At 45.2% G+C, this 26019-nt stretch overlaps 1 protein-coding gene across 2 annotated transcripts in view; it reads right to left on the bottom strand.

The window, feature by feature from the left end:
* MAD1L1 (mitotic arrest deficient 1 like 1) overlaps nt 1-26019 on the bottom strand; it is a 428013-nt gene that overhangs the window by 176313 nt on the left and 225681 nt on the right. For both annotated transcript variants that reach the window (XR_010988348.1, XM_068146670.1), the window contains exons 14-15: nt 17116-17204; nt 7185-7275 (exon numbers count right to left, since the gene is read on the bottom strand). Coding sequence is in view for 1 of the 2 variants with exons in the window: in XM_068146670.1 (XP_068002771.1) it covers nt 7185-7275; nt 17116-17204 (180 nt within the window). In the remaining variant the exon portion in view is untranslated. The remainder of the gene's footprint in view (nt 1-7184; nt 7276-17115; nt 17205-26019) is intronic.

Here is a 26019-nt window from a genome sequence, read left to right as displayed (position 1 = left end):
CATTTAGGTCATGGAGAGACTCCTGAACATGAAAAAGTAGCTGCAAATACCTGAAAATACCTTTGTGATGAGGCCAGGACTTAGCAATGCCAATCCTGAGTGAAATGCCTGTGCTACACTTGAGCTGTTGGGTCTCCTGCCATATGCTCTCAGCTATGCTATCTCCTAATTAAATCCCTCTGAAGCGCACACAAATTTGTTCCAAAAAGCTACACCTGACAGAAGAGATGCCAAGTGGTTTGCCCAAACACATTTATATAAGGTTTGGGGTTTTATAAGAAAAGAGCTGGACTCGACTACCTGAAGCTTTCCACGAGGAACAGCTCTGCCACAGAAACTGATCCAGACCACAGCGTGCACAGAGGAACTTAAAAAGGTCAGGAAGTTTGTAGAAGGGAAAGCACGGAGATAATCCTGGTAGAAGACTCTGAGAGGTCAATTAGGGAACCCTCAAAGGTTGACAGTGTCCCTTTTAGTTCTGTAAGAGTGTAAATGACTCATTCATCATTCTTCACCAGTCACATAATGAACAGTTAGACTGTTAAATGATCTCAGCTTTGCCTTGGGCTCTTAACTCCAAGCTAGTTACCGCCTGGCCGCCTGAAGTACAACTATAAAATGAGTCATTAATGCTTAAAGAGGAGAAACATTCCCTGTCAACCACACAGAGGACTTACAGCTCCCAGATGTTTTGTTACTCCCTCAAAACGGAGCAAGAGTAAAAGGGAGACTAGCCCAATCACAAAGGTTGCAGAGGTAGGGAAAAAAAAGGAGTAGAGTAGAGTAGAGTAGAGTAGAGTAGAGTAGAGTAGAGTAGAGTAGAGTAGAGTAGAGTAGAGTAGAGTAGAGTAGAGTAGAGTAGAGTAGAGTAGAGTAGAGTAGACCAGACCAGACCAGACCAGACCAGACCAGACCAGACCAGACCAGACCAGGTTGGAAAAGACCTTTGAGATCAAGTCCGAGCTATCATCCAACACCACCTACTCAACTAAACCATGACACCAAGCACCCCATCCAGTCTCTTCTTAAACACCTCCAGTGCTGGTGACTCCATCACCTCCCTGGGCAGCACATTCCAATGGCTAATCTCTCTTTCTATGAAGAACCTCTTCCTAACATCCAGCCTAAACCTCCCCTGGCCCCAGCACCTTTATCCTCCATGGACAATGGACTCCTAGAGAAAATACAGCAGACAGCAGCCACCCACTCTCCCTGCAGAGCTTCCCTTCCACAGAGCCTCCTGCTTTGATGAGATCAACCACCACAAGTCCATACCAGCTCAGGCAGGCCAATTAAAATGACCTAAAGCAGACAAACAGCACAAATCTTCAGATTCTATTTGTATCTAACTTACCTAATTATTTCAGCTACTCTTACTAAAAAAAAACAACCTGGTATTATTTCTGCTTGCAGAACTTGATTGTTTCTTCAAATCATTACAGCTACAACACAAGTACCTCTGAAGTGGACTCTCTTACACTTTAATTTGTGCACAAATAATCAATTTAAAGCCTGGGAAAACCTGAAGATTTAATTTAATCAGATTAATATCTTAAAATGTAAAATGGTCAATAACAATAGCAAACTTGGACATTTACAAAAGCAGCTACTGCACAGGCATTAATGGACACCTCAAAGCACACTAATGAAATCATAGAATCAACAAGGTTGGAAATAACCTCAGAGATCATCAAGTCCAACCTATTACCTAATACCTCATGACTAACTAAACCATGGCTTCAAGTGCCACGTCCAATCCTTTTCTGAACACCTCTAGCATGCAAAAAGTACCCCAAATACTTTGTGGAGGATGTTTTTCTCAGGTAGTTCATTGATGGACACTGCAGTAGGGAATTCAGTTCCTCTTATACTGCGTCCAGTTCTGGAGCCCCTGTTTCAAGAGGGATATGGACCTGCTGGAACTTGTCCAGAGAAGGGCCACAAGGATGAGCAGAGGGCTGGAGCACCTCTCCTATGAGGACAGATTGAGGGAGTTGGGGCTGTCCAGTCTGGAGAAGAGAAGGCTCCGAGGTGACCTAACTGTGGCCTTCCAGTATCTGAAGGGGGCCTTCAAGAAGGCTGGGGAAGGACTTCTCAGGATCTCAGGTAGTGATAGGACTAGGGGGAAGGGAATGAAGCTGGAGGTGGGGAGATTCAGGCTGGATGTGAGGAGGAAGTTCTTCACCATGAGAGTGGTGAAGCCCTGGAATGGGTTGTCCAGGGAGGTGGTTGAGGCCCCATCCCTGGGGGTGTTTAAGATCAGACTGGATGAGGCTCTGGCCAGCCTGATCTAGTGTGGGGTGTCCCTGCCCATGGCAGGGGGGTTGGAACTAGATGATCCTTGTGGTCCCTTCCAACCATGACTGATACCACTACTCTGATACTACTACTACACTGACAGCAAAAATTTAGCATCAATAGCAGCTACGGGCAGGGGAAGGTTTACTGGTGCCTGCTCTCATGCTATCTAGCCAGTGTTGCTGTCACACTATTGGCTGTCAGCAAGGCTAAACACAACTAGTTACTACTACAACCATAGTGCTCAAAGTGCCAAACCATGAACCCTTCACATGGCCAAACCATCCCTGAATGGTTTCAACTGGTCCTTGAGATCAGTTGTGTGACCCTGCTCAGATTTCTTTGATTGCCAGCATCCACAGGTGATTCCTTTACTCAGAAACAAGTGAGAGAATAAAGACTCCTTCCATTCAGCCTCATCCATATACATGCACACACTCAAAGAGATGACACTGTATCTTGGCTACAGGACTAGAGGTGATTTTCAAGCCCAAACACATCTCAGTGTAACAAAGAACAACTCCCTGCCTTCCATCTGTACAGATCCACTTATCTGAACTCTAACTGGAGTTCCATTTTCTTCACCAACCAGCTGTGAACTAATTATGAGGACTTCTAACTAGTCCTGCTCCCTCTCCAAGCATATGGATCCAATTAAGTCAAACTGCAGCTGATTCTAATCAATCTTCCTTGAAGCAGCCAAACTTGAAGAATCTCTTCTCCTTCAGCTCGAAGAGTAGAGGAGAGCAGGAAAAGCAGGAGAGTAGTATTTGCATAAGGAACACTTCACATCCGCTTGGTTGCCTGCAAACACAAGGCTCCTAGCAGCAAGAAATGCTAATTGAACACTCCTCACAAGTCTTTCCTCCCACTTTATCCAAAAAGCACTGATTTGATCAGTCTCTTTTCTTCTTGGCATTGAGCTGCACTTTTCCACCAGCAGCCTGATCATGTGAGATAACTAAACAAACCAAACCTTTCACCGAAATCCCTGCAGGTCTTCCCACCACAGGGCAAAGCAGTCACGGTGCATTTGCTTTTCTGGAAGCCTTTTTTGCTTCATGGAAAGAAAGAAGGGTAGGGAAGAGGAGATGAAATAGTCTGGTTAAACCCACTCTTTTCATAGACTATTGAATCCCTCTCCTAAGCCACGGGTCAAATGTCTTTATTAAGATAATGTCCTTGGCTAGAGGGAGGCCCCCTCAGTAGGGTGCAATTTCTCTACAGTTCCAACATTTCTCGTGTTTTTGTAATCTGAGGTTTTTATTAGCAGTAAAGACCTGACCAGTGAGTAATACCCATGCTAAAGTCTTTATACCAGTGAAGGAAAATCAATGCAGCCTGCAACTAGGTGTCAAGAGCCAAGGGTTTTGGAAGAAGGGGTGTGTGGAGGTGGAAAGTGCCTTCAGCCATAATTCAAGCTGTCCCCACACAAGCACAGAATACAAAGACATGTCAGATGTTATATACACTGCTGCAGATGGCTATCAGCATCTCAGTTTCTCTATTTTCTAATACTGAGCTCAGGAGCTTGAATCACACACCTAACAGAAACATACCTTCCCATGTGCTCCTCTGCCCTCTGGCCAGGGTCCTGTAGTTCAGAAAGTGATCAGTTTGGCTACAGCGGCCAAAGCAGAAATATTCACGAGTCAACACCCAGATACAAATGGATGTGAGAGAAGGCAGACAATTTTGAAGCTTTACTGCTTTCCACACATGAACACAGTCAAACAGCAATGGTTTTAATTACCAAATATTAGCCACATCTCCCTCAATTTCATTCAGCCTTGGGAACTCAACAGACTTGACTCCGGTGTAAAGCAGTCAAAGCCTTAACTCTGCATCCTGCCTCTTCCCCTTACAAATCCACGGCTTCAATTCACCCCCTCCCATGCCTCTTTCATTTAGCAGATACAATTCCACAAAGTCAGAGGTTTTGTTTGAAAAAAGAAGGAACTTCAGATAAAAATGTCAGAAATCACCCTCATCCCACCTTGGCTAATGCTACCCCCTTCTTTCTCTCACACTATTTGATCTGGTGCTGTGCTGTTCCCATGTTTGTAGTTTCAATCACCTTTCTGCTCAGTAAAATGTGCCTCTGGTTTCTGTAAATAAAGTTTGTCTCCTGTTTTTTCTCTCCCAGTCTTTGTGAGACATTATTTTAACCCCTCATTCCCAGTGATTTCTTTCAGAGGTGGGAATAAATAACCTCTCAAACCAGCAACATTTCAGTGACCTTATCTGAGTGCATAATAATATTTTCAGTGTGTTTGCTCAGTGCTGAGAGAGGATGTGAATTTCTAAGCCTATCCTTAACTTAGTGGGTTCCCACTGTAAGGAACCCTCTCCAATGTGTTCACAGTAAGAAATTATTCTGAGCTTGGCCTGTCAAGGGATTTGATTCTCAAGGTAAATAAAAAAAAGAGAAGGCAAATGCCTTCCCCTTTGAGTTCTGAAATCTTGACCATTCAGGTGGGCACACACTGATCAATGCTGACATTTTAGCATTCAGCTTACATATTCCTGTATTTATGCTTTCCTCTGAAATCCTCTTTTGGAGCAGCTGCCTTTGACATTCAGACCTGTAAGCCACAGGTAAAGTGAAAAGCTAAGGAGCGGGGAGCTACCTCCTGCTAAATAAAGTGTTAATCCTATGTCAGCATCCTTGGCACAGCAGATGTAAGAGCATGATTACCTCAATTCAGTTCACTAGCCTTTCAGGGGACTAACAGATTTGTCTTTCCTAGACTTGTCAAGCTAGCTTACCCTTCTCTTGCTCCACACCTGCATATTAACTCCCACATAGATTTTACTCTGTTCCACCTGCAGGTCATTGCTGTTCTTCACTGCTCACTCCACAAAGCCCTGACCTCTACAACACTGCACTCCAACAGTGAGCACCATAATGAGGTAGGTTATGGGGATGCTGTGATGAACTTTCAAAGCCTTTCTGTTGAACAGTACAACTGTCACTGTAGAGCAGCTTTGCCACAGTATGAAGGTCCCATCTTGTTGCTATCATCACTCTGCTCTTCTGTACTATGAAAGCTCAGCTATATAAATGGTAGCTACTGGTAATCTTTAGTGAGGACCAGGAGGCAAATACTTAGCAAGATCACACTGAAGAATTTGAACCTCTCCTCTCTGAAGGTGCAATTAAAAAAGCTTGGTATTTTGACATCTCAAGAGCAGTATGAGCAAACAAAGCAGAGCATCCTGAGATACCAGACAGAAAAGAGGGAAGTTCTCTGGTCAGGCCTCATTGGAAAAGCAGCAGCCATTGTGAGGCAACATTGGCAGACTCATTTTGACCTAAGGGAGTTGTAATCTGCTCTGGAACCAGAGCTGAAAAAAACTAGAAATGGGTAGATTCAGATTGGATGTGAGGAAGAAGTTCCTCCCTTTGAGGGTGGTGAGACACTGGAACAGGTTGCCCAGGGAGGTGGTGGAAGCCTCATCCCTGGAGGTCTTTAAGGCCAGGCTGGACGTGGCTCTGATCAACCTGATCTAGTGTGAGGTGTCCCTGCCCATGGCAGGGGGTTTGGAACTAGATGATCCTTGAGGTCCCTTCCAACCCTAACAATTCTCTGAGTCTATGATGTTGTGTTTGTTGGAGACCTAAGCATCCAAACACCATCCCAAAAGCTTTCATCTCCTTCTGATGACTGCAACCCAATTAAAGGGGAGCCGGGTGACAGGTTTCACACTAAACATGGCTCAGCAGAGATGCTCAGCAGCTCTTAGCTCCCTGCTTTATCAAAGCTGTCACTTCCCCTGTCTCTAGGAATTGGTAATAAAAAAAAAAAAAACAGGCAAAAAGAAAAGAAAGATTTGATTTGCCTCTAATAGGTGTCAAGATAAAATCAATGGTTGGTCTGAAATCTGGGTAATTTCAAACCTGTAGGTTTTCTACCATGAAGCAATTTACATGAAAATGGGGAGGAAAAAAAAAAAAGAGAGGAAAAAGAAGAAAATTAAGAGAATGAAGTACTACAATGCTGATTTGTTTGGCATAGCAGAACAGAAAAGAGAGGTAACACTGTTCATAGCAGGATGGGCTTTGATTAAACAACCAGGCTCAGGTTCTTGTTTGCTCCAGCACCTTTCAAATAGGAAACACTGTAAAAGCTTGAAGCAACTCCCCTGTCCCTCCTTTGCACAGAAAAGCTGCTCCCAGAATGAGGGCAAGCTGAACAGACAATCCAATCAAGTGCTGCAGGTGCCCTTGGCCTCCCTTCAGGGACTTCATGGATCTATGCATAGTGAAAAACTGAAGACCTTCTGTCACACAGGACAGCACTACCTCAGGAAAAGGCAAAACACCCAGAGCAGTACAGCAAAAAGAAACACCCTTTTGCCCTTCTGATCCTTCACCCTCTGCTCTCCACACCTGTGGTCTGGAGATGCTGCTGCCCTGTCATCCTTTCAGTGGAGCTGATGCTTCCTGGCTTGGAAAACTACTACCTAATGAGGCCAGAAAGTGGTAGTCTCTGCTGTCTCCATCACTGGTAGCAGCAGTACAAATGGAACTCAAGCCCTGTCTACACTCCTGCTTTGGCATGAATCACTTTGGACAAAGATAACTTACAGTAGTGAAGTCGTTTAAAAAGGAACAGGCTTTAAGGCTCCAAGAAGATGAAGAGAGTGAAGGCAAAGGCACAGAACGCATTTGTGTGATGGTATCTGACATAGAAGCACTCCAGCAACACGGTCAGGGACACAGGTGTGTTGGTGCAGTTTCCATAGGCTTCTGAAGAATGCTTTGCCCAGATGGAGGGAAGTGAAGCTGTGTGCTGTGAGCATTCTGGCACAGCTGTTAAAACAGCTATGGGGACTGGACCGTGTCAGGCTCCCCAGCTGCTCTGAACCTCCACATTTCCTACCTGCAGAGTTAGCTTCTCCAGTTTCATTTCCAGAGATCTGTTCTCCTCTTCCAGCTTACTGCGTTCAGCTTCCAGCTCCTCAATTTTCAGCCTGGAGAAGAAGGGAAACTTAATTAAACACCATGTCCCTGCACAGTCCCACCACAAATAATCAAGTAAAACAGGAAATGACAAGCAGAATCAAATTATTCCTGTATTCAGGAGGACACAGCTACACCTCTGGGACAGTTCAATCATGACTGCAAGATACAAGTTTAGATGAAAATACAGTTTGTAAAAGTCTATTAAAAATACCCAACTTTGAATACAGAACAGGACAGGACAGAACAGAATAGAACAGGATTAACCAGGATGGAAAAGACCTTTGAGATCATCAAGTCCAACCTACCATCCAACACAGTATAACTTAGGTTGGAAAGGACCTCGAGGATCATCGAGTCCAACCTATCAACACCATCTAATCGACTAAACCATAGCACCAAGCACCCCATCCAGTCTCTTCCTAAACACCTCCAGTGATGGTGACTCCACCACCTCCCTGGGCAGCCCATTCCAATGGCCAATCTCTCTTTCTGTGAGGAACTTCTTCCCAGCACCCAGCCTAAACCTCCCCTGGCACAGCTACAGCAAACCCAACCTAGACACTTCCCGATCCACGAACTGAGTCTAGCCCATCACGTTTAATAACTACCAACAGCTAAAATCTCCATGAGTGCATCAAATCTCATTTTGATCTGATTTATGCTTTTGGCCTTCACAATAACTCCTCAGCAGTAAGCTCCCCCATTTAATTATGTGCTGGATGAAAATTCAGCTCATTTTGGTTTATGTTTCACGTGTGGCTACGTCGCTGAGTGCCTGTAAGGTCTGCTATGGAAAGCTGTGAATAACTGCGCCACTTTCCCTATCACTTCACAGGCCTCCTCTGTTCTTTCCTGAAGAATCTCCATTTAGTCTTTCCTCACATTAAGGATTTTCCATATTTCTGCTCACCTTTATTGCTTTCCCTTGTTCTTCAAGTTTTCTGCAGGCTCTTTTTTTTTTCTTTGCTATGAGAAAAGCTGGAACTACAAACAGCACTCAGATGTATTCAGGGGCATAATGGAGCTTTCTGTTTTGTTCTCACCTTCTTTTCCGACACCGCCTGGTAGTCTGTTTGTCTTTTTAACTATGGAGCACTTACCTGATATTTTTAGAAGCCTGCTCACAATAATGCAAGATCTCTTTCTTGAGTGATAATAGCTCATTTAGAGCCCACTATTGTGGGAGTGAAAGTAAAGGCATTTCTTCCTTCTGGGCATGGGGTTTGCAATTATTGATGTACAACTTCATTTCCCACCTCGAGCAGCATCATAAGACTCTTCTGAAACTCTGAACAGTCTGATAAGCTGAATAATTTCATATTATCTCAATTTCTGTCACCTCACTACTCATAAATTCCTCTTTTGTGTCGGACACAAATCATTCTAGGACCTAGTGGAAACCCCTGGTATTGTGAAAACAACATTTATTCTTTGATTTTTCCATCTCTTAACTTCGCATTATGTGAGCACATTAGTGGAAGCAAAATGCATCAAGCTTTACAAAGTGAAAGATATTATCTTATCTCTGGCTCAGGAAATCCTGGAGACAAAGCACTAGAAAGTGGGAGAGCCTCCTGGCAAAGTACCCCTGGAGCTTTGTCCTGCCTGCATGGCCATCCTTGCAGACATTCCCCTGGGGCAGCCAGGCCCTGGTGATTTTTATCTTCTTATTAATCCCGCAAAGAACCTGCGTTCTTATTCCACCAGAGTAAAGTTTCTTTGTGACATTTGGCTCAAAGCTTTGTGAAAAGTCAAATGTATCAACTATATCAGCTTGAGCCAAATGATTGCTGAATCCTTCAGAGAGCTCTATCAAACCTGTTAGGCAGGAGATACTATTATAAAACATTTGATGCAACATTTTTGTTTACATTTAAGTAGAGAGTACAAAAACCTTACTGCTGCTTCAAGAGTCTCACCTCTCACATGCTCACTTCCTGCAATTAGCTGTGTACCTAATGCATTTAACACTGATCTTTGCATTCAGTTTTCTCAGGATCTTTTTCCAGAATGTTGGGGGTTTTATAATTAGTTATTATCTTGGTTGGTAGTAATCACTTTCAAATGACCCGAATCATAGACTGGTCCAGGCCAGAAGGGACCTCCAAAGGTCATCTAGTCCAACCTCCCCACAGTCAGCAGGGACATCCCCAACTACATCAGGTTGCCCAGAGCCCTGTCAAGCCTCACCTTGAATATCTCCAGGGATTGAGCCTCTACCACCTCCCTGGGCAGCCTGTTCTAGCATTCCACCATGCTCACAGTAAAGAACTTGCTCCTAACATCCAATCCAAATCTGCTCTTTAGTTTGAAGCCACTGCACCTTGTCCTGTCACTGCAGGGCTTTGCAAACAGTCTCTCTCCATCCTCCTTGTAGCCCCCTTCAGGTACTGGAAGGCTGCTATTAGGTCTCCCCAGAGTCTCCTCTTCTCCAGGCTGAACAACCCCAGCTCCCTCAGCCTGTCATAGAATCATATAATCAATAAGGTTGGAACCTCATAGCAGGGGTGCTCCAACCCCCTGATCATTTTTGTGGCCCTAAAAGAAGTCCTAAAAGAAGCTGCACATCTCTGCACCAAGACAATAAACAATGCAACCCATCTGCCACCATCCCAAGAGGTACAACGAAGCAGTTGTCTTTCCTTATCCACAGCACAGAAGTTTCCAAACTTTGCCAAGGGAGCTGACTGAGCTACGAGATCTTCAGCACAGAAAAGCCTCCTTTACAAACATGCAGCCTGAATTGCTTAAATTATTTGTAAGCCCGACCCCTGCTGGTAATTTCCAGATGTTTTAAGGTGTCAGCTTTCCCCCCCCCACACACTTTTGGAAGCGTCTGAAATGCCGAGGAGCAGCTTTTAGCATCGTCCAGGCCATTAAAAAAGATCATCAATAATTTCCCAAAGAGACACAAAGCTAGCAGGGATGGAGGATGCTGAAGGAGCAGGAGACTGGAAAGGTCGGGGGGGAGGGGGGGTGGGAAGGGGAAATTCAAAATGGAATTAATGCTTTTAACAGCGTGTTTCTAAATGGATTGCAGAGAAGGCCACAAGAAGAGCAATGTTTTTCTCTGAGGACCAACAGCACAGCAGCTACTGAAAGGTCAGAGAGAGACACAGGACTCTCTCATCAGTACTTTCTCCATATCTGACATGCTGAAGTTTAGTTTCAAACACATTCCTCCCCATCCAGCCTCCCCAGTAAGCTGAGAGGGTGCCACTATCTGCCTGCAGAACTTCTCTCTGTGTGGAAGTTTAAACTCAGGCCTCTTAGATGCCCTTTAAAACCACTCATAGCAGAAAACACTTCAAAGATCCGAGACACAAGCGAGCTGTAACAAGGGTAGGTTTAAGTCATTATATTGTTTGGTGCTATTTCACCTGCAATTTTAAGGTTTAATGGCTTCTTTGTGCCTCACTGAAGCAGATGTACCCACGCCGTGTATTTTGCAAACAGCAGCATGCTCAAGACCACTTGCAAGCACAGCTGAGGTTCACAGCCTCTCCCCATGAGCTGGCCCTAAGGCTCATCCCTCAGATGCCATCTCCTCCCCAGCAGCCCAGCTATGAGGGTATCCTCCTTCCCAGCCACAGTGTGGAGGGCCAGGGGATAGCCAGCACTGCCCTCCATGCCACCCCAGCTCTGCTCTCCCTCAGAGATGCTTCCTCTGTGCTGAGCACTGAGAACATCACTGTAACCTCTTTGTGCCAGAGAGGCTGGTAGGACTGACTGGTGCTTTCACTCCTTACCCCTCTTCTAACCTATTTTTAACACTGTTAAGTGTCCTGGATCTCCAGTGGGAAAGCATTAAGAACCATTAGCAAACAGTTTGTGCTGTTCTAGCTTTGCTTTCCAGCCCTGGGGAGCTCTTCCCAATGGCAAAGAGAGAGGAGCAGGGGAAATCCTATCTATATATAAACACAGCAAAGCATTTGCAGCTGATGGTTAAGATACAGCAGTCAAATACTGAAAAATATTTACTTGTTTTGCTCTTGGATTTTTTCATTGACATGAAACTCGGGGACAGGGCCAACTGAACTGCTTTTGGATGCACCAACATCCACAAAGGCAGCCTCAGTCTGCACGCACCTTGTGCTCGCTCTGCCCAGGGACATCCGCACAAGATAAGTGATGCTCTTTTATCACCAATTTGCATGCCTCAACTCGTGACACATGGGAGTTGCTTTCAGGTAAGGAGAACAATCCAAGATAAATTCATGTGAGAACCTCAGCAAGCAGAGCACAGAAACATCTGGGTACAGCAGAACCATTTATCAACTTAATGTTTGGCCTGGAAAGAATGTCGGTGTCCATTTAAAAAGCAGCCCTGCAGCACAGGGAAGGAAGACACATCAATTACTTTCTGAAATATTGACATCATTCTCAAGTTATGTGATACAGGGGGGAAAAAAATATCATTTGGATTAATTTCTGGAGAGTTTACCAACTTGTTCTCCCTAAAAGGGTTTGAAAACATGAAATGCTTAAACTGTCTGCAAGAAATGCGCTGTTGCCCTCAGAAAGTGCAGTTATTTAGAAGAGACTGAGCTGAAAAGTCAAGTCACTGAGCAGGATTAGTTCTGTTCTAGCTCAAACCAGAGCACCTGACAGAGATCTTGGTATATCTGAAAGACTTTTCCTGCAGTAGATGCAGATGGCTTCAGCCAGGGCCAAAGGCTCCCACAGGCAGGCACAAGGTAAATTGAAGCCACCCCTGCAGCCTTGCACAAGATCAAATTCAGTGCAAGGATACAGATTCACTGGCATTTGCTCAGACTTGTGGGTTTTCCCACTTTCAAGACCTGAGCTTTACATTGCTCCCATTGCATGTTTCACTGTCCCAAATTAGAAGAGGAAGCAAGGATTAAAAAAAAACCAACAACCTACAGCCTCAGGTCTCTCAAAATGACACTTGTGAGAATCAGGAGATACCCCACTGTGTGCATTCAGACTACCTAAAACATGCTTGGATGGTAAGCAACAGCTGCTGGAGAGAAAGGCCAGGCTGCTCCTGCTTTAGAAAGGAATAGGGGAATCTGATTTTGAGCAGCATCTAGGCACTTCCAAAAGCCTCTCTCAGTCCAGAGCTTTTCAGTGGAGCTAACCAGTCACCACTCCCCACCACCACCCTTTTATCTTTCTTTTATTTGTTTTTAATCTTCTCAGATGTGTTATGTGATTGCCTGGAGCACAGTGTGGATATCACCAATGAGGACATGTCTCACAGAGGCCCCATCTGTGAAGAGGACATGGCCATGTGGAAAAGCTATTGCTGAACAGGAAACTATTGAATGGAGCAGAAAATGTATGTGTTGGGAAGACGCTATTAAGGGATCCAGATGGCATTGAGATGGTGTTAGGAGCAGAGCAGACAGAATTCCAGCAAGTGTGACTAATAGGCATTGGCAAGGACATGAATTTCTTTTGAATTACTGTAACTACCCAGTCACTAAATCCACAGAAAACACTTAGGATTTACTGGGGTTGTAGTTTGACAGCAGAAGGAAAAAGTTCAGATTCGTTCTAGCTGAAAAGGTCCTTCAGCTGTTGCCACTTAAGTTTAGTGAAGCTCTTTTAAAACAGATTACTTTTGTTGATAGGTTCTGACAAAGGAGTTTCTGGAGTTACCACCTGCCCTCTAACACTGCTAACGCCTAAACATCCTCAGCATGGACTCCTAGTGCACAGACTCAAAGGTTTGACCACTTCTTCTGCAGCATATAAGCAAATGTTGTTTCAGAGGGAGCAGTGAGAGGTGTGAGAAATGACAGCATTAGCAGTGCCTTTTACTGCCTCTTCAGGAACGATGATGCTGGCAGAGAGCTGCACATTTAAAGCTAAAAAGGGTCTGACGCAAGAGCACTTTGTTCTCAGGAGAAGGAGGAAAAAACTGATCAAGTTTTTCAAGTTTCTCACTAAAAATTTACTTTCCATACTGAAGAAAAATGAGACAAAAGTTACATTGCTCAAAGCTCTCATTCACTCACAAGAGGTGAGTACAGATTCAAAGGATTCATGTGGATTAGTTTTTCTGGGGGTCTCTCTCTCTGTTCCATGTCTCTCCTGCTTTTGTTGTCAGAAGTTAGCTTCTACCCATGGGGTACATATGGAAATGCCTGGAGGCTCACTGCTCATTGCTGCTCTGCAGACTCCCCTCCTTGGCTTCTGCTGGCTTTCCTCCATTTTTCACACACCTTCATGAGAGCAGCTAACTGGGCTGGCTCTACCCAGAAGAGCAGACACACCATACTGCAGGTCAATGGGATTTCAGAGACCACTACAGGAACGTGAGTAACTCCCTCATAAGCTCTGGCATCTCTTCTCCCACTTTCCAATTGTAAAGTTTGCATTCTTCCCCTCTATTTTGCTCCCTAGAGAGGTTGTGTCTCCTTCTCTGGAGACTTTCAAGACCCATCTGGATATGCTCCTGTGTGACCTGTGCTAGATTCTATGGTCCTGCTGTGGCAAGGATGTTGGACTCAGTGCTCTCCAGAGGTATCTTCCAACCCCTAACATCCTGTGATAGAAGGAAGGAGTAACAGTGAAGCTTGCATTGCTTGCTCCATCTTAGCAGCTATGTAAAACTGAGCAAACTGGTCCTGTTGAGGCCCAAAAGGACACAGGAGGATAAGCATAGCAGACCTAATCTCCCATGCTAATCTCTGTTCTCCTCCAAACCCCTTCTGCTCTTTAATTGTAGCCACCCAATTCTCCTCTGCTGTATGGAGAGAACACATCCAGCCAAGCCACAAGGAGTGTTCTGAAATGGACCACATCATATCACTCATGAACCCCAAAAGCCTGAGGAAAGATAGGGATTCATCTTGCATTCCTTTGAGAAGAAGCTTCTTCTGTGAAGAAAGAACTTGAAAAGTCTGACAAGACACCTGAAGTCTGAGAAGGCATCTGGAGAAGACACAGAACAGCCAACAGTAAGGAAAAAGGAGCAGAGACTCATGGGCTGTCTTACCAATTCTCCAGCAAAGAAAGCTGCAGCAGCACTTTGCACCAAGTCATTTATTGCTAGAGCTGAGCAGTGAAAAGGGTGATTAAAACCAAACAAATCCATGCTTTTTGGAACAGCTTTGTAGCTCAGTGACTAGCATCAGAGCCTGGGACAAGTATTTAAATCAGCTGTAACAACAAAAAGCGGTTCAGTAAAAAGAGAGAGAAAAAAATCCAGCCGGGAATTAGACCCTGGGACTGCAGCCTTTGTGCAGCCATAGCCTCAGGAGCATACAGCACTGAAATGGGAAAGAGAAAAGACAAAGCATCACCGTGAAACAACTGCAGAAGCTTAGCCTCTGCTGAAAAAGCTTTCAGAGAACGGCCCATCACTGGAGAGGAGCTCTGCACCATCAGCAGCCTTACTGGGAACAGGCCTTGTGTTTCTGTCATGCTCTGTGTGAAGGGCTTGACAAAATTCCACAAAAAAAGGAAAGATAAGGCTAGAGAAGAAAATTATTTGAAAACAGAGAAAAAGCACTGCCTAGGGGAATTTAGGGCTACCTTTGAGCAGAACCAAACACAACCCTGTAAGAAGCCAGTACTTGGGAGATCCACTTGTCCTTGCCCAGGAAATAGGTCTTAATTCAGGGCAAAGCCAGACATCTCTATCCCCACTGCCAAGAGCCTTCTGCAACATGAAATGGTCCTGGGCTATGTGGCAATCCAGCTGTTTCCCCCTACACACACTGTCCCTGAAGCTGCTCAGTCAACAGACAGCAAATTCTGTTCAGTGAAGATAAAGACCAAATAATGAGCCTTAGAGATGAGAATAAAGAGGCTGAACATTTCCTACATGAAAGGGTGCTGCAGCCCATACCAACCCAGGGAGGGAGAGACTGAGGAGGTACTGTAGAAATAACTCTAAAAATGTTCAGCTCCCAGAAGACAGCAAAGAGGATGCTGGCTTTTCTGATACAGAGGCATGGTATTAATCAGGAGTGATGGGTTTAATGCTGCTGAGAAGGTGCTGAATGCTTCTGCAGCAGTGTAGACATCAAAGGGGCTGGTGTGCCTTGGCAAAGGAAAAACCTGAATGAGCTCAGGACAAACAAACATCCACAGTATGCAAAAGTAGCTGGAGATAGGTTTATTCCTCCTGAAAAATAAAGGGAAGTTATAGCATACTATCCTTTAGCAGAATGCAAACATGGAATGGAATGAAAAAGGGAGATGTATGCCTTGGGTCTCCAGAACTATTAGACCATCCTGAGGGAACCACAGACTATGTGTCTCTAAGATTATGTGTACAGCCCTAAAATGTATTGGAATAGCTTGGATGAAGGTGTGTTATTTGCAAACACCTCCTCTCTGATGTGGAACTGGGCTTTCAAAGCTGTAAAACAAGCTCAGGAGGCAGAGCACAGGAGCAAAGTCATAATGCACCAGCCAGTAATTTCTGCTTTCTGTGAGATTCTGCCTGCTGCAAAATCCTGCTTTTGTTCCTATGAGGCAGTAATGCTTCATAGTTATGGAGTTGAAAATAGAAAAGAATTAAGAAGTGAAACTCCAACCAAAGTCCTACATTGCTGAGCACAAAAACCTCATCCTGTCCTGATCTGATTTGCTCAGCTCAAATGAAAACCAGAACTTTATTCTCAGCGTTCAGGAACAGATGAAACTTTTCTGTGCTCAGTATTTACTGTGGCACCTGCTTTGGAATGGAAGCTGTAAATGCTTTAATAAATACATGGAAAGGTTGTCTAGCTTCACTGTATCTCTTGTAAATGCTCATGCAGCCTCTGCTGAAACGCTGTTTTGTAACTTCTCTTTCACTGAATCACAACAGGTATCCCTCTGCCATCTGCAATGCATGAGGGGAAACATCCCTCTTTTATCTCCAGTGCTGCATGCACGTCGGTATCACAAAAGCTAGATTCTACACCTCTTCACACGTGTGCCAACAGATCCTCTATTTACAGGCGAGATTTGGTCAAAACAAGAAACAAACAGCATACTGTTTCCACAGGAAAGAATGTCAACAGGGGGGAGAGAGACACAGGAGCCAGTCTTCTGAATTAACTGAGAGAAAGGGATCCTAAACATTAACAGGAAAGAGCCTGCAGCCTCCCGAAAGAGAGGAGAGCTTATAAAGCATCTAAGTGCAGGAGAGATCAGGGGCTGAGGCTTTCTGTCAACACTTCATGGGTTTCTCATGTCCATAAAAGCTGGTGGGAAAGTAAAAACCATGTTCAGAAAAAGAATATCCTACTTCAGCAACTGAAGGAAAATGTGCTCTGATCAATGCCACCATGCTGCTCCCTGAGTCACAGGCAGCCTGTGCGCACAGGCAGTCTACATAGAATCACAGAATTGTTAGGGGTGGAAGGGACCTCAAGAATCATCTAGTTCCAACCACCCAGCCATGGCCAGGGACACCTCACACTAGATCAGGTTGCTCAGAGACACATCCAGCCTGGCCTTAAAAACCACCAGGGATGAGGCTTCCACCACCTCCCTGGGCAACCTGTGCCAGTGTCTCACCGCACTCATGGGGAAGAGCTTCTTCCTAACATCCAATCTGAATCTGCCCATTTCTATTTGTATTCCATTCCCCCTAGTCCTATCACTCCCTGACACCCTAAAAAGTCCCTCCCCAGCTTTCTTGTAGGCCCCCTTCAGATACTAGAAGTCCACAATTAGGTCTCCTCAGAGTCTTCTCCAGACTGAATACATGCAGGCACTTTTCCATTTGCTGTAGCATGGTGAGGTCCTATACCTGGGTACTCCACCAGGAGATGGCAATATGCAGATTAGGTAATGAAACTGCCCTGCCATTTCCCTTCTCTTTAGTTACACTGAAAAGAGCTGCATTTTCTCAGCCTTCCCCTTGCTTTGCCCACCTGAGTGTGTCGACCTCCTCCTTGGAGATGATGGTACTTTGCTCGGCTGTGCACTCTTGAGACTTCAGGGCCTTCAACTCCACCTCCAGCTGCAGAAAGGAAAAGGTGTTAGTTGCTCCAGTACTAATAAGGGGTACACACACACAGTGAAAAGAGAAGGAGGAAATCACAATGTTCAGCACAGATCAGACCTTCCTCAGAAGATGGGCACAAAGAACAACTCCTTGAACTTCATAACCTTGGTTAACTCTGCTTCCTTTTTGCCTTCCCCAGCATTTTCTCCCAGGTAGATGAGGCAAAGAAAGTTGATTGCTTCTAAGCATAACTTTGGCTTTTCTTGCAGATATTTCCCCAACCTGACCCCCATGGATAATGGCATGCAGAGAATTAGCTGTGTGGTATTAGGAGCTCACTGGCACCAGCGATTCAGCATTGACAATTCAACCTCATTTAGCTTCCATTCCTCCCCAAAAGAAATGAAGCACAGGATTATCCTGTCTTGCCCAGGACAACTCTGAGATACACACACTGAATCCAAAAGGCTGGGGAATATTTCCAGCACTTTCCAATATGCACTTCTAGCTCAAGCTGCACAGGTAGCTCTGATGGAACAAAGAAACAATTCAGAATGCTTTCTGCCTCTGGCCTTGCTTGGGAAGGAGCTCCCGGGAAAGTGCTTCAAAACTCTACAGGCATGAAAACTTCTGACTTAGACTCCACCATTCCCAGGCTTCCTGATTCATGGGAATCTGTATTCCTAATCCAGCTATCATGATGATGCATAGATTGATAAGCTACTTATGTTACTACCTTTGAAACCCCTCAGAAAATGATTTAGTATGACATGCCAGCAGAAACAAACTACCAGGAGGATGCTCAGACTTCTGTTCCAGCATCATCTCCCAGCTCTGACCTCCTCCTTTACACTCACCCTTCAGATTTTGGATTTCCTTTTGTCATCTGTCTTTTAAGCACCTGGTAACTAACTACCCTAACATATCTCTTGACAGAAATGGTATTTTTCACTCAGGAGTAAAAAAACAATAAGCAATCCAGCTCTAATTATAGATGCAAAACTTATGACCACAGAGAGCTCAGCAACAGGGAAATAATCCATTCATACACCACTCCCTTCAGCAGCAGAATAAAACCCTTATAGAAAAAAACTCTCTTGGAACAGCAAACTTCACTCAAAGACAGCAGGCTGGTAGAAACTCCTCAGTTTTACAAGGAAGAGGAACATGCTGACACGTGCAGTCATACTGCTCAGCCAGAACTGAAATTTTGACACACTGCCTCTTTGCCCTCCCATGCTTACCAGAAAGGACAGACAGAGCATGGCAGCACTGTTAGCAGGAAAGGGCAGAAAAGGGATGCTTGGATTATTTTCCCTCCCCTTTTTGATACCACAGGGACTGAGCAGAAAAGAGTAGGGCAGAAAAGAGGTTTTAGCCAAATTTCCCTCTGGCACCCCCCCAGAGCCCTGCATTTCCCCCCCCCCCCCCCCCCCCGCCAGTCAAAAGGCATCAAGGAAGAAAAAAATAAGCAAAGGCCAACCTGCATCATCAGGCTGTACAAATGTTAATGTATATTAGCTGCCTGATAAGATTATCACAGCCAGCAATGCTTCCCTCAATTTTCTGATTACTGAGCTTATCTCTCCCAGCTCAGCCCATCACAGATGGCTGGGGATAAAGCAAGCACACCAGATAATTCCAGGAATGTGAATAAAAGGTGCTGGGATGAGGAGCAGGCTTCAATTCCAACCTAGCAGCAGGCAAACACTCATTATATCTCCTGTTTCCCCACGTCTGCTGAAGCCTGGATGTGTTTACTATTCAGAGTTTTGTGCTGCTTTCTGGACTGCATGTGGACAGCATTTGAAGATGGAAGGGCTGGTAAATATGTTATTTATCACAGGCTAAGCGGGCTCAGCCTTGAGTCCAACTGCCACCTGCTCACCGACACGAGCAGATAAATCATGGCCACCTTCTCGGGGGAGAAGGGGGAACGGATGGGGTGGGCCAGTAATCTGCTGCTGTGAGCTGGGGGTCTCTTGTGTGGGCTGCACAGAGAGGGGGGAAAAAATGGAGTGTGTAATGGGAAAAGGAGCCGGGAGAGTGAATGCTCTCGAGTCAATGCTGCCGTGGAAAGCCCCAGCGCAGGTCTCGCCTGATACCCAGCGATGACAAATTGGTGCCAGGTACGCTCAGGAGCAGCGTGATGAGATTCTGCTGGGTTTCTAAGAATAAGCTGTTGAAGGAGAAAGAGCAGGGAAAGGCACAGGGACTGTAAGGGCATTTTGTGTAATTTCTGTGTTCAAAACTACCTGGCCTGAAATTCTGATGTGCCTGAGGAGAGAAGGGAGAGAAGGGCACAGTTATAGCTCTAAAGATGAAGCTGGCTCGAGCAGTTCGATGTCGATGCAGACCTGCTTCCCAGAACTAGCATTAAAACTTGTGGGAAGTTTCCACTTCAGGACAAGACATGACTTTGTCCCACAGCAAATTACTGTCATTAAAGCCTTGCTAATAGTCTATGACAAAAATGAAGTAAAACAATTAAGGTATTACATATTTAATTCAAAATGAAGTGCTTGCTTCCTTTAACTGTTAGGCTTTTAGTAAGGAAAACATCCCTGCCTGACAATCTCAACAGGTTGACCATGGGTTAGTTGTTTAGGTGGATTGGTTGATGGGTTGGACGTGATGATCTTGAAGGTCTCTTCCAACCTGGTTTGGTTTATTCTATTCTAAGATTATATTAAAAATGTTATTTAGGCCTTTTCCAGGGCAAAAAGAAAGTTAGTTAAGAGGAAGTGGCTCATTGCTGAGCTCTGATCCTGTTTGTCTGAAGACAGCACCGTGCAAGCAATTGGTCTTCACAAAACAATAACAAAGAAAATAAGGAGGGGAACAACAAAACATAAGGAATCTGTTTACAAAACTTTCCTCTACTTGGAGTTTTGTCTGCTGGACAATACCAGCATAACATGATCTCCCCAGCCTCTGGTCTAGACCCAACACACAGGTACCAGCATAACACTTCACTATCCATTGCCACTGCCTGCTCCTCCAGCTGGATTTTCACTCCAGCTCTGTACCTGATGCACTCAAGACAAAGTGGAGAAAAGAGAAAGAAAAGCAGATCTGAATGAGGAAAACAGGCAACAGGAAGGCAGTAACAGGAGAAATACAAACTCATGTTCTACATTGTTTTCAGTACTATGGGCAAGCCTAAGAGGTGAGGAGGTGACGGGGTTGGAACTAGATCATCCTTGACGTCCCTTCCAACCCTAACAATTCTATGATAGCTCTGAGGAGCAGGTGGTCAGCATGAAATGACTCACTGTGGTGGCAGAGCCTTCCTGTCCACTTGGTACCAGGGGCAAAGAATGGCCTCAAGAAGAAATAAGAAAAAACCCCACTCACCTCTTACTGTTTTCTCTGCCTAACTCCAATCATCTCCCTTTTCCTTGATTACTTTCCAGTCCTTGTCTCTCCTCTTCACCAGATGCTACTTTCAGCAGGTATTATTTTGGGGTTTGGACTAACTCCTAAGTTCTTCCAATTTTCATCAATAATTTTATATAACTAGCCAAGTTAAACTTTTATTACTTTGAATACATTAAACTAGTAGAAGCCATTACTCAGCAGAGAGGGGAAAAGGGCTGCTCAAATTACAGCTCGTTGCTGTATTCCCCCATTCAGTACCAAACGACCTAGGTCAAGCTTAGATCCTTTGGCTCCCTTTTATGTTGATCTGGCTCTTTTAACTAGCATTGAGAGCAGAGAGAGATTTGTCCCAAAATACAGCATTGTGTCTCCTATCCTGAAAACCGTACCTACGACTTCTGCAGGGGCTTCAGGGTGAGCACCGCCCAGAACCAGACCCCCAGCATCATCCCCACTGCACAGAACCCATTAGCAACTTGAAAAGAAACCAAGCCATTACTTTAATGATTCTTTTTGAAGTTATCCAAAGTTTTTATGACACTAGAAAAGCCAGGATAATGAGCAGTGTCAGAGCCCATGCCTTGTGAATAAAACACATAAACAGGTACTTAACATTTTGACTATGCCATGTTCTTCTCTTCTCGCAGTATTTTCTTGCTCTCAGCTTAAAATGATCTCATTTATCCTGAAACTCTTCTGGTCTCTTTCACTTTATAAGCATGAATTTCAGTCCAGCTTTACTGCTTTCAATAGGAAGTGGCCAGGACACATCCAACATACAGAGTAATTTTAGAATGTCCACTTCCACAAATAGGCAAGTACCCCGAAATGCAAAAGGAAAATACTTTTTCCAGCACAAGTCCTGTCATCACAACATTTGAAGTGAGAAAGAGAGGAAGGAAGAGCATGGATGGATTTGTATCTAGTGTTTAATTAAATGCCATATCATTCTTCTTTCAGCCTTACTTTTAAACCTGCCTGGACAGGATCTCAAGATGGTGGTTCTCCTCCAAGTGTTAATGACATAGCAAACACCCACAGCGGTGTAAGAAATATGTTCCTTGCTGGTTCTCCCTTCTGTGGGAATTATTTAAGGATGTATGAGATGACAGGAGAAACATAACGTTATAAATTAATCTCCTTACAGCTAGAAGAAACAAAATTTGACTCCAGAGAGCTGATTTCCTTGGTATTTGTCATTTGTGACCCATATTTGTCCTCCTCCAAAATGAGACCAGCACCAGAACAAGGGGACGCAGTCTCAAGCTGCGCCAGGGTGGGCTGGATTGGTTGATGGGTTGGACGCGATGATCTTGAAGGTCTCTTCCAACCTGGTTTGGTTTATTCTAAATAAAGGTTTATTCTAAAGGTTTAGGCTCGAGGTGAAGAGAAGGTTCCTCACCAAGAGAGTAATTCGTCATTGGAATGGGCTGCCCAGGGAGGTGGTGGAGTCACCATCCCTGGAGGTGTTCGAGAGGGGATTGGACATGGCACTTGGTGCCATGGTCTAGCCATGAGGTCTGTGGTGACAGGTTGGACCCGATGATCTTTGAGGTCTCTTCCAACCTTTGTGATACTGTGAGCACTCCTGAGTCTCTGCAATGCCAGAGACCTGCTGTTCCTCCCACTTGACTCCAGCAGGCTTCAGCAGTCCTGAGGATGAGCCTATCCAAAGCACCCTGCCCACTGTCCACACCCATCTTCAAAGAGACTTAGCACAGGCCTCAAACTTCAGTCCCCACCGAAAAACCGCACTCACGAGCTGCTGAAAACTTTAACGCGCTGCCCGAAGCAACGACCCGAAGCTCTCTTTGGGTGGCCTCACTTTGGGTAGTAAAGGACTCCAAATCTCAAGTAGTTCAACTTGCTGCTGAAGTTAGAATTTGCATGTTGGGGGGGGAAAAAAAAAACCCCACAACAAGAAAACAAAGCAAAAACCGGGGCCGGTTTGTTCGCCCACACCATGTACACGTATTGCACAGAACACATGCTGGAGACACACAGTTATTATTTGAATAATGAGTGCATTTTAGTGAGGGGCTGATACAGCAATCTTGCCCTGATGAAGTGTGTCTGCACGTCATTCAGCATTCTTGGAGCTGTAAAAAAGCAGGAAATGCTGAATCCATTATAAATGTCTAAAGGTTTAGTTAACAATGGGCTGATGCAACATCCTTTGAAAGGCCTTCCTCAGCAAAAGAGCTGATTTTAAAAGGCAGAGATAAATAGGAACTGAATTGCACAGAGCCAGCATGGAAAGGTGAATTGAGAGGTTGTGTTTGACTACAAGTCTCAACACAATTCAAGGAGCTATTTAAATACATAAATATTTAAATGTGCGAGAAGCAAGCAGGCTTGGAAAGGAAGAGTGCATGCCAAAATAGACAAGAACAGAGAAATGGGACCCTGAGTATGACCAATACTCTGAGGCTTGAAAACAGGCAAATTCCTCTTCCCTAGCAGCTAGATATGCCAGTTTGGTTAATGATGCCTTTCTAAAGGGTGTAGCGGTGACTAAGGATCTTATTTGCCTCTCTTCCCACAAAGCAGCACCATAAGACTGGCGACTTCCTGTTGTCTACAGGCTTACAAATCCAGTGAAAGGACAGAAATCAAACATGTATGAACATCAGTGAGTTTAATTTGAGTGTCCAGCAACACTACCAGGTAGTGAGACACCACACTGAGCACTCCCATAGATCATTCTGCTCAGCACAAGCTTTATCACCTCTTCCACGCACCCAGCCCACTGGCAGTCTGAAGGGCTGCTCCCCTAAAACATCAGCAGAGAAGCACACATGGGGAGAACTGAGCCTCACCAGGTTTCTTAGTGAACTTCACTCTTCAGTGGAATAGGACAATACTTGCAAACCAAAGTGTTACTTGCCATTTAAGAGACAGGCTAAGCAGCCCAGGATTAGCTGGTACATTTCCTTGGGAAAATTAATCCTCGATGCTATTGTGAAACAAAAGCAATAAAAGCAAAGAAAATCAGATACTCAATAACAAGTGGTTTAGAACTACCTATTTCCCACTTAGTTGAAACAAAACAAACATTCTGGGTTTGGTGGTGGGTTTTTTTTCCCCCTCTTAAAGGAGAAAGCCTAGCTTGGATCAGAGCTGCCAGCCTCTTGAGTCACCCAATCTGTGACACGCTCGGTCTGCTTTTATCACTGAGAAGACAGGGCTAGAAGCAGCCTTCCAGCAAACAGCTCCCCCCCAAAAAAATATGTACTCATGCATATATTTTCTTCTAGCTCCACACAAGCTGGGAAATGGCCATGTGCTGACTTCTGCTTCTCTTCAATGCAGCCTGGCTTGTGGCTTTTCCCCCCACCCCCCGCCTTCTGTTGCAGTAAAAAGAGAGCAATTTTTCAAGTTTATACCGAATGTCATTCTATTTCATTTCCAAATATAATCTCCCAGAGAGAAGGTTCTCCTGCCCCATTTCCAATCTCCAAAGTTAATACACAAATTTATATTCCTTTCTCCCACTCGCTCTCCTGAATTAAGAGGTGTAATTACCAGGAACGCTTGCCACAAACGAACAAAGTGCCATGGGAGAAGGAGCTGTCACCGCTGGACGGCTGCAGCAGCCACCCTCCTCTCTCCCTCCCATCCCTGGAGGATCCTGCTTATGAGGCAGTTTCTGCCTTTCCCATTAGCAGGGGCAGCTCACACGCAGCAGCAGACACCAACCCCTCTCCCTTTCCAGGCAGGACAATCACAAGGAACGAAATTACAGAATTAACTTCAGGCTGCCAAGGAGTCGCCGGTGCCTGCAAGGATGATTCCTCACAAATTCACCTTCTGCCTCTCCCTGGCGCTGCTGACCTTCTGGGTGACGTCAGGTTTCCTTGATGACAGTGGAGAAACTCAGAGCTGCCATCTAAAAATTCAGTCCCAGCCTCATCCCTCTCCCCCCCCCCCCCCCCCCCATCTCCAGCACCCTTTCAAAAGGAAGATTGATTATTATAATCAGACTTAGCTCTGACACAGCATTTGCATTTTCAAAGCACAGCACAGTCATTAACTAATTCATCTACCCCAAGAGAGCCCTAATGAGCTTTCACCTCTCTCCCCTTTGATTCCCAATCTGCAGGCAGCCCCCAGCTCTTCTTCAAACACCTCCCCTCCACACAGTGCTGCACAAGTGTAACTTGGTGAAACTCCAGACAAGCTCAGTGAGCCAAATTCAGCCCTGCTGCAAAGGAGCAAGCTCTGCTGCTGGCAGCTGAGGAGAACAAAAGCACAGGCACTGCAGGTTTCCATGTCTCAGCACAATGGTATAGGGTATTACAGGAGACAGTTTCTGTTCTCCAAATAAAGCCAAAGGGGTCCCTAAATTACCATGCTCCAGTATGAGCAGCACCACCCATGAGCCTGAACTGTGTGCCCAGCTGCAAGCATGCGAAGAAGGAACTATCACCACACCACACTGCAAATCTCCAGCCTCCTCCAGCACAGCCTATCCAGCAAGCTCTTCCCCAAACACCTAAAGCACACTTTTGCCCCAGCCCTCAGCCTCCTGCTCCTGATTAAGTCTCCCAGATGCCAACCTTCTCCACTCACCCACCTCCCCTGGCTCAGCTCCACACTGTCCCAGCAGAACTGCAGAAGCCCATACACCCATGGGTGCCCATGCAGTAGCCCATTACTGTTGCTGAGCTGGAGGTGCTTAACCCAATGCAGGTTATCCATTTCAAATCCTACTATCTGAAATGCTTAAAGACGAAAAAAAAAAGAAACAAACCAGGAAAATATTTCTTTCCCCTCTTGATTTGTAATCTACAGCAAACAGGGCTGTTACTTGAGCAGGGGATAATGGGACAGCATTGGTACCATTACCCTGCAGCAAGGCACTAAGGACCAAGACTTGGTATGTCACTTGGAGGTGCAGAAGACTGTGCAAAGCCCTGCAGCTCTGAACAGCCTGAATGCTCAGGCTGAATGCTCAGCACAGCACTTGGGGCCCTTTTTACCCACAAGTGACATGTATAAAACCAGACACCAGTGCTGGAAAGAGCCTGTCCTTCTGGCTGAAGGACAGATGCTCTGCTGATGCTACAGCACGTTTGAAGGCAATTGCCCTGGCCACCACCACAGACTCCATGCCAACAGCAAGTAACAGCAACAGCAGTTGTCATCTGAGTACCAACTTAGGATGGTTTTGAGAGCTGTTTTCTTCAGCTTTATTGCCCACTCCCAGAGGAAGGAGCAGACAAGGAATCTTCCTCTCCACCTTGCTGCAGCCCTGTCCTGTCCATGCTCCCAGGCACTGATGAGACCTCACCACTGCACAATGGCAAAAATCCCAGACAGCTCCACATCCAACCCCCTCTCTCTGCCCTAACTGATCACCTAATTTCCATGTTCGTTCAGCTCAGAGCCTCTCTGCTGTTATCAGTCTCGCTCCACTACTTTCAGTCTGTGGATGACTGTTGCCTTT

The sequence above is a fragment of the Melanerpes formicivorus genome, unplaced genomic scaffold (genome assembly GCF_026170545.1).
Source record: "Melanerpes formicivorus ecotype bairdi unplaced genomic scaffold, bMelFor1.0.p_v2 SCAF_14, whole genome shotgun sequence".
In the NCBI taxonomy this organism is placed as follows: Eukaryota; Metazoa; Chordata; class Aves; order Piciformes; family Picidae; genus Melanerpes; species Melanerpes formicivorus.
This window is presented reverse-complemented; position numbering and strand designations above follow the sequence as displayed.